We start from the raw sequence: 9438 nt of genomic DNA on the forward strand, positions 1-9438 counted from the left end.
GTGGATGATAATGACTTGCTTACAAAAGTTGATAACATGAAGGCAAAACCAATCTAGCATCAGAAGTAATGAGTTAATTCCAAAAAAGAAAAAAGAATCTTATGGTTGGGCTTGCTTGATAAACGACAACATTGATAACCGCAATTTAGAAAGCATAGAAAAACTAACCATATTGAATTGGAAAAGAACTGTGAAAATTGATGAAAGAACTACAATCAAGGAATCCCAAGTGAGCCATGACAACCAGTAGGCTGATTCATAGAGACCTATCAAAGATGGCAAAGTTTGAGTTCTTTGTCAGTGATCAAAGAACTAATCTAGAAGACAAAACCGAACATGGCAATTGCAAGAAAAAATGTTGGTCTAGCTGTCCCTACAGTAGAGAAAACTTCAACAGTAGGGTGTGCAAATTCCTTAAGCCCCATAACCGAGCTAAAATTTGGATCTGTACATAAATTGATGTCCAAAAGTGTTAGAGTCAGAGATAGAAGGAAGAGAGGACATGCTATGGGATCATTTCTGAGGAAAAAAAGAAAAAAAAAAAACATAGAATGGTATGGAATAGGTACCTCCAATTAGTAACCTGGCAATTTCATGCTCTACAGAAATTTGAAGTGGAACATAGTCCTAGTCAGCAATGTGCAAGACCTGAAGAATAGAACCTAGTCCTAGTCAGCAACCAATAAAACAATAGTGGTTTAATAATTTAAATTACAAACTGAGAGAACAGTTGAAATTGTTGGGTATGATCTATGAAGAAGGTATGCACATCCCTTGCACCTATATTTCTTTGAAGAAATACGAGGAGAAAGAGGCACGAGAGAGAAAAACCATCTCCAATTCACGAGCGAAACCAATGTTTCTAGTGGCAGTTGCCTTTTATTCATTTCAAAAACTGCCACTATAAATGATATTTCCTGTAGTGGATGACAAACTGAGCATGGGGTAGATGAAATATAGGATAGACAAAGCCAGAATACCTACATAGATCAAACCAACAAGTATAAGGATTCACAAACCAACTTTTTCTTCGTCCAAAGTGTATCCAAGAATTCACAAACCAATAAGTAAAAGTGACACCAGATAGTTAATACTTATATGCATGATGGGATCACTAGTTTCTTCAGTTGAGGGTGGAATCAAATAGACACGCCACATTCTGAAAAGAAAATTTTGGCAGAAAAATACAAATTCATGGGTATAAAACATGATTTAGATTTATGAAATGAAACTTTTAAACCAAGTTTATATCATATACAGGATTCGTTTTAGCAAGCAAGATGTATGAACATGTCCTTTCCTTTCCCAAAAATTACCATGGTGATGTAATAGTTTTGATAACTTGTGAAACTTAATGTGCACAATTTGGATATATTACCATAATTTATTGGTAGACAACAATATGATAGTATTATCATTTTCTTTTATAAATGCTAATTTACGAGAAAAAAGTGGAAGAAATACATTCATGCTACAAGCAAATACATTTTACTATGGAAGGTGGCAGTCTTCTTCAATTGATTTAAATACATACATAACACTCTTATGCTGCTATGTATTGAAGAAGGTAAAGTATAAGTATTAAATTAGAAAAGAAGAGAAAGTGATGTAACATAGGCAAGCCTCGATCACAAGAGAATCAAGCCCAAAAAGTCAATAACCGGGCAATCAGCTGAGTAAACCAAAATAAACCAAAGGATACACCACCGAAAAACAGAGACCAAAGGAACCAAGGAGCAATATGATTCTCCCCTTTCAGATAATAAACTTTCTAGCTCACCCACGAACTTCTTCTTGGCCAAGATTTGAGCTTGTTGATCATCCAACAATTTGGTTCCCAACAATTCTTAGGCAGTTTCCTCTCCATTTGGGAAGGAGATTCCCAATGGCTTCTCTAAGCAGAGAAGAAAATCCACAATTTTGACATAATTAAACTGTTATCAAATATGATAGATGTCTTCAACATCAATTTCTACCCTATTTTTCTCCAAAACCAAATTGTGATGTCTCCTACTATTATTATAAGAGATTTTTTTGTCAACATTAATATAAAATTGAAAGCAGTCTTTTGAGATACAATGGTCATTTTTTTTCAAATTCTTAAAATCAGGAGAAATAACCACCCTCTATTTAACTTGTAAGTTCCATTGATAACCTTTTTTTATGACAAAGCTAGTGCAATTGGTGCAATAGACTTGTATTATTTTTCTAAATTAAACCATCTTTTTGAAACTTTAATTCTAACCAACAATATAATTGAGCAATGAAACATGAAAGAGCCTAACCTGCAAGCATTACTTGAGAAAGATTGCACTAGGCATGTGCATTTGGAACTTCTCTATCTGTCAATCACATGCTTTGGCAATGCACACGTCGGTAGGACAGTTGATAGGGCAACTAATGCTAAACTGTAAGATGTGGTTTAGCGTGGAACTTGCATGTATATAAGGAATATTTGAAATGAAACAAATCATCTAGAGAAAGTAAACATGAAGCCATAGCCAGAATTTTTTTCCCTGTAAATAAATTGAAATGAAGAAGATCAAGAAAGTAGGAGTTTTACTCACTCAAAAAATCTGGAGTAGTCGTATGAAGATGGTAGATTTTTCATGCAAGGAGACATCTGCTGCTTAACGTTCGTTTTCCAACAATGAAATTCTGATAATTTCACAGAGGGAATTTTTACTTCAACTGGTGGATATATATAATTGGCTTCGCACAAGATTGTTCCATCTCCATCGATCTATTTGATTTCTTGTTGTGATCTACAGAATCAAAAGCTCAAGATTTCTTTATATTGTTCCTGCCCCAACAAATCATCGAGCTTCAGTTTGGGGCAACCATCAATACGTAATGTTGTGAGATGCAACATAATCTCCACTACTAACCTCGAATCAAATGACTCCAAGTTGTTCATGTCAGAAATCGTTAGCAGCTTCAAGTTGGGGAAAAGTACCCAACTCCCACTCCCACCCACTCGATCAACACTACCACCATCTTCAATTCCGTAAAACTCAATACCCATACATTTCACCTCATCCATTTTCCAAATGTGAAGTTCTTCAAGTGATACTAAAGACAACTGTGTACATTGTACAGCAAGAGAAATTCCTAATTAATAGTTTAAGTTGAACATATACCAACTTTACTAGCTCCAACAACAAGTTTTCAGATTTTCGATGTACATACACAAAGAGAGAGATTTACCTGCGGATGTGCCAGAGAGAGATCGCGAGGGAGATAGAGGGATTTGTTGATATGCGACTGCGATCGAGTGAGAGAGAGAGAGACGACTGAGCGAGAGAGAGCGAGCGAAAGAGGGACAACTGAGAGAGAGAAGGAGAGAGACGACTGAGTGAGAGAGAGAGAGCAAGAGAGGGACGATTGAGAGAGAGAGAGACGATAGAGAGGGACAACAAAGATTGGGCAGGAAGAGGTGCGAATGAGAAAAAGTGAAAGTAATACCCGCGCCTTGTAACTAGCAGCAGTTGAGTGATTTTAACGGCAGTTTTCATTGACTGCCCCTAAAAATCAATATTTCTAGCGGCAATCGCCAAATAGCCAAATCCAAAACTGCCGCTAAAAATCTATTTTCTTGTAGTGATTGTAAATGGGCATTTTATCATAAAGAAATTACTTCAGCTGACCTTAAACTACGAAGTGGAGACTTCAACCCTTATAATTTTGACTAACTTACAAAATGACAATACATGACCAAAGATCATTACAGATGAGTAGTTATTTAGTTGAATAGATTATATATTCTGAATCGCAATTTATACATAATTTTTGTTAATTAGCATCCATTACTGCATATATAGGTCCTAATTAATCATGAGTCTAATTGTATGTTGAAGTATTCTTCTATGTTTTGGCCAATGACCATATGGACCAAGACAAGCTCAAGACATGCCAGACTTGCACAATCAATCTCACCCATGATCTTGAATATTATTCCATTTATCTCAAAGCTTTCGGATCTTGTTTCCCATGTGGCCAAAGTTGTTTAATTTAATTGTTCATTGTTGTTGATGGCCTACTGGTCCTCTAGGTTGAGACAAATATATAGAAAGCCACATTTTGTTAGATTGGGAAATTAATGGCATTAGGTCGACCCCAACAGCAAGAATAATAAAGTAGCTGGGAACGGTGGACTGTTGGGAGACAAGGGGATGGTATACCAGTTAATAATAAGCTTACTGTGCATATACAAAGTGTCCTTCAATCACGTACCCACAGGAATGAAAGAACTAAAATAAGGCTGAAACTAGGGAATTGTAAGCCAGAAATGTGACATGCGTACTGATATCACATGCTCGTTATATGGACAGGATGATTCCAAGTCAGAAGGATTCTCCTTGTCTCTCCTCTTATAATCCTTGTATGTGTATCTATAAATAGTTCAAAGGGTCTAGAGAGAAACATCAATCCTTTCCCCAATCTAAAGAGATTCTCTCTAAAGAACCTCTACGCAGTGGATCTGTTGCAGAGAAAGAAGTAAAAGATGGCCGATTCTACTGCAACAACTGAAAGTCGTTGTCATGTTCGCTCCATTAGCATGCCCTCCCGATCCCATCCTACTGCAACCAACATTGAAGAAGAGCTTAACAGGCTTAGAGCCTTAGAGTCTTTGTCATCAACAGCACAATCAGGATCTCCATTGAAGGAAGAGTCGATCAGTGTTGCACTATTTGGTCTTGTTGAGTTGTACAAATGTGTGGAGTCTTTTCTTCAGATGCCCCAAACACAGCAGATCATGGTCCAACATCAACTGGAAGCATTGGTGGATGAGTTGATAGAGGGACCAGTCACATTGCTGGATATAGGCGGCACTACAAAGGATATTTTGCTTCAAATGAAGGAAAATGTCCTTGATCTTCACTCAGCACTTCGCAGAAGAAAATTTGAGGAGATGCTGGGGAACAAGGTCGGTACATACATTTCCTTCAAGAAAAGGGTGAAGAAGGATGTTAGCAGCTGCCTTAAAATGCTGAAACGTCTGGAAGAGAAGTGTGTAGTCTGTCCTCTCTTAGATCTTGATCATGACTCAGCAATGGTGGTTAGGGTCTTAAGAGAAGTCAACAGTGTTGCAATTTCTGTCTTCCGGGCTATCTTGTCATTCTTGTCAACGCCAATGTCAAAGCCAAAGGTCGGTAGGTGGCATTTGGTGTCAAAGCTGATGCACAGAGGAGTAGTAGCTTGTGACAGACATGAGGAGAGCATGAATGAGGTGGAATCTGTTGATGTTGTACTCTTTGCCTTGACTCGCTGCAATCCAAGCAAAGATGCCGAGGTTGAAAGTTCACAAATGGTAGAGAAAAGGTTGAAGGATCTGGAAGATAGCGTTGAAAGCCTCGAAGAAGGATTGAACTTCCTTTTTAGGCGTCTGATACAGACCAGAGTTTCTCTGCTCAACATCCTCACCAACTGAAGATTTTTAACTATTTTGACCACTCAAAATTAACATGGGCAACCACATTTTTAGGGTTTGCTTATGTAATTACAGTATATAAGAATCCAAATGTACAGGTTACAATGTTATACATGATAAAGAGTAAAATAATTTTATTCACGTTTTTCTTGTCATTCTTTATTGTCTAAATTTTGGGTTTTTGGTTCTGTTGATAAATAGGTCATTTGCAATTGATCTAACCCTTTAGCAAAGACAATGCAAATATTTGCCAATACTCCCACATATCAGACCTCATTGTGGTGGACACATGTTTCATTATTGGATGCAATTCTTTTAGATGGTAGAAGTTTGTGTTGTTCAAAACCCAGAAATATAGATACAAATGTCACAAAAAAATGAATGAAAAATAGAGATAAAGAGAAGCAAGCAAAGGGGACACACAAATTTATGTGGTTCGGCTTATAGCCTATGTCCATGGGCGAAGGAGCAGAGATCCACTTTGTAATCTGTAATGGTAAGGAATATAGAGCTGTGCACTCACAACTACCTCACTCATAGAAAACCTTAAACGGCAAATACACCAAAAGTCTTACTCTTTTCTCACAAACCAAAGACTAAGTATACGAGAAGAAAGCCCCCAAAATATATAACTCTTTGTATTCAATTAGGACCCATAAATTGAAAATAGATCAGGTCCGTACCACCGTGGGGGTTCTGCCCTTGCACCCCCAACGTTGATTTGCAGTGGAAGTGTTGGGTTTGGGCCAAGTGGCCTATGGTTCCACCATAAATCACTATGCAATTTTGCCTTTGGGTTTTTCTTAACTTAATTCAAAATGGGTTCATGAAGCCAATCGCAACAAAGAATTCAAGGTGGAATCATAACAAATCTCCACTTTGACCTAAATTCTCTCAAGCATCACAAAATGGAAATCTCCCTTCATCTTCTACAACAAAATCCCCAAAGGGAAAACTCAAATGCTGCAAACACCATTCAACCATTCAAGTCCAAGCAATGCTTGAACTTAGCCATACGAAAATGACTTTTAGTGGCAGTCAAAACTGCCACTAAAGGTGCCTAAAACTGTCTCTAGTGACTTTATCGCTAGCCGGCAATCTGTGGCTAAAAGAACTGTCGTTAGACGTTCTAGCGGCAGTTTTCTCAGTTGCCGGTACAAATGTAAAATTGCCGCTAAAAATGTTTTGAGCAGTGCGACTGTTGCTAATTTTGAAACAGCTGCCGCTATAAGTTTGGCGCACTTTTGTTTTAGCGGCAGCCGCGGACTTCTTTAGTAGCAGTCACTGCTAAATCTTTCTTTTTTCATAGAACCCATTTTTTTTTTTGAATTACTCCTTTGCTTCAAATAACTAGTTTTGTCTACATTCATCTAAATTAAAATGAAGTACATTTGAGTCACAAAATACTTTCCATTCAAAATATTTTTCTACCAAAAGAAATAATACATTTGAATCACAATTTAATACATCTTAGATTCAAATTGATACATTCTCTAATACAAATTTCATCATCCATTCTCTAATACAAATACATCTAATACATCTGAATCCACCCATATTTATCCAGTCAACAATATAGCTTGGGGACAATAGCCCTTTGTGTCCTCACCAAGATGTACATCATTGGGCACAAGTGTGGCCCCATTCTCTCCAAGCGCATATGGATGCCAAAGGCCTCTGATCTTAAGTACAAGTGCTCCAATATCCTGGAAAGCTGTCACAGATCTAGAATTAGCAGGCAAGACAACAGGTTTATTCATAATTCTGGTTCGGTAAGCTTGATGAACATAGCTTACAAATAAAACCAGATGGAAATAAGCAACAAAGTTTATGGAGTAGTAAGTACCATAGAGGATTGTTGGGGAACCTGCAAGATCACGCACTTGATGTTGTAGCTGGTTATCCATCTTTTAGTCTCATTGGGTCAACTGCATGAAAAGAATTTCTCCTCAAGGTTTGTGTCCGCTTGCATCTTTACCTTAAACCTGGCAAGATCGGTAATTTTCCCCATCATGAGCAAGTCATTGGTTTGAGTGGGGCAAGCAATTCAAGAGCAAGCTATGCAATCTGCATTGTATTACTTATGCATATTGACAAAGCAATTAAGGAATAGAATTTGACCCCACTCTCTTCTCTCTATGTTATAAGAAACTCTACTCAATAATTTGTATAACCTCCTTTTTAATTAGATCATTTTGAGGTTCACGTTCTAGTGCTAGTTACAATTTAAAGTGGTATGTCCATAGACTCATGAAACCTCTATAGATAATCAATATACTAAAAAGAAGATAAGAATGACTCTGGTCGATTGACTTTCTGAAAATGTCGGCCAATTTCCAGTCTGGTTTGGCTTAGTTAATGGACAACACATGTAATAAAACTTGATCAAATCTTTCTGAAAATGCCTCTTCTTCCTTCTGCAGTTGTGGTTGTATTTCATTTCGGTTTTCTTGTTTATGTTTGGTTTGAAGGAAAAGGTAGGGAAAGGAAGGGAAATATAGGGAAACCTTTATAAAACTTGTATAGGTTTCCCTGGTTTTCCCTTCCTTTCCCTACTTTATCCTTCAAACCAAACACAACTTTAGGGGATTTGCTAGTAGCCGATTGTGGGATGCCATCTCATCACCTTTAACCAGCCATATCTCTTTTTCATCTTAGACAAAAGTTTCTTTCACTTGTTATCACAACAAACATTTGCATTTTTTAGAGAATGACAAAGAGAAATCTCACACATGATATCTTGATCCCCATCTATACCAAAATATTTAGATCTTGTTCCCTTTGATCATGTATGCCAAAGTTGGTTAAATTTTGTTTATTACGTATGGTTGGTCGGTTAATGGTCCTCTGGATTGAGACAAAATATGGAAATAATCAACATTTTATTAGATTGGAAAATTGGAATAGTTTCCAACACCAAGAACAACAAAGTAGCTGGAACGGAGGTGTGTTGGGAGACAAGGGGATGGTATACCAGTAAATAATGAATAAGCCACTATATACATAAGGATTATACAGAAGTGTTCATCACATAGGCACATGAATGAATGAAATAAAATAAGTTTAATTGTAACTTTAGAATTAATTTGTAAGCCAAAAATGTCGGTGAAAGCAACCAGACTGATATCACATGGTTGTTTTGTATACATGATGATTCCAAGCCAGCAAGGTTCTCCTTGTCTAGCTCTCTCTTATTGTCCTCGTATGTGTGTCTTTAAATAAGATCGATCAACTAAATTAAGGGTTTGTAGAGAACCATACTTCCTCTAATCTGGAGTGTTCCTCTCTAAAGAATCGTTATCATCAAATCTGAAGAAAAAATGGCAGATTAAAATGCAATTCATGAGAATCGTTATCATGTTCGCTCCATTAGCATGACCTCAAATTCTTATCCTACTGCTACTAGTATTGAACAAGAGCTGAGCAGGCTTAGAGCCTTAGAGTTGTCAACAGTACCAGGATTCCCATTGAAGGCAGAATCAATCTGTGTTGCTGTGTTGGGTCTTGTTGAATTGTACAAATGTGTAGAGAATTTTCTTCAGATGCCACAAACGCAGCAGATCCAGGTCCACCATCAACCAGAGGGTTGGGTGGATGAGTTGATAGAGGGGTCAGTGACATTATTAGATATAGGTGGGACTGCAAGGGACATCTTGTTGCAGATGAAGGAAAATGTAAAAGATCTTCAATCAGCATTTCACAGAAGAAAATTTGAAGAGAAGGTGTTGGGTAACATGGTTGCCTCATACACTTCCTTTAAGAAAAGGGTAAAGAAGGATGCTGGCACCTGCCTTAAAACATTGAAACGACTGGAACAGAAATATGTAGCCTGTCTTCTCTTAGATCATGATTATGACTCAGCAGTGGTGGTTAGGGTCTTAAGAGAAGTAAGTAGTGTTGCAATTTCTATCTTTCGCGCTCTGTTGTTGTTCTTGTCCACACCGGTGTCAAAGCCAAAGGTCGGTAGATGGAGTTTGGTGCCCAAGTTGATGCAAAGGGGGGAGTAG

The 9438-nt window shown here is 37.5% G+C and overlaps 2 protein-coding genes across 2 annotated transcripts; both read left to right on the top strand.

Moving 5' to 3' along the window:
• The first annotated feature begins 4504 nt into the window (after window positions 1-4504).
• Window positions 4505-5431, top strand: LOC104611759 (uncharacterized). The gene has a single exon (XM_010278957.1). It carries the CDS (start codon window positions 4505-4507, stop codon window positions 5429-5431), a length of 927 nt encoding a protein of 308 aa, XP_010277259.1.
• Window positions 5432-8805: 3374 nt separating this feature from the next.
• LOC104611758 (uncharacterized) lies at window positions 8806-9438 on the top strand. Its single transcript, XM_010278956.1, has one exon. The coding sequence runs from the start codon at window positions 8806-8808 to the stop codon at window positions 9436-9438; it is 633 nt and encodes a 210-aa protein (XP_010277258.1).

The sequence above is a fragment of the Nelumbo nucifera genome, chromosome 8, assembly GCF_055504915.1.
Source record: "Nelumbo nucifera cultivar China Antique chromosome 8, China Antique-T2T, whole genome shotgun sequence".
Classification (NCBI taxonomy): domain Eukaryota; kingdom Viridiplantae; phylum Streptophyta; class Magnoliopsida; order Proteales; family Nelumbonaceae; genus Nelumbo; species Nelumbo nucifera.

Excerpts from the sequence above, each read along its gene's own strand:
- LOC104611758 (XM_010278956.1), top strand. The coding sequence starts at position 8,806 with ATGACCTCAAATTCTTATCCTACTGCTACTAGTATTGAACAAGAGCTG.
- LOC104611759 (XM_010278957.1), top strand. The coding sequence starts at position 4,505 with ATGGCCGATTCTACTGCAACAACTGAAAGTCGTTGTCATGTTCGCTCC.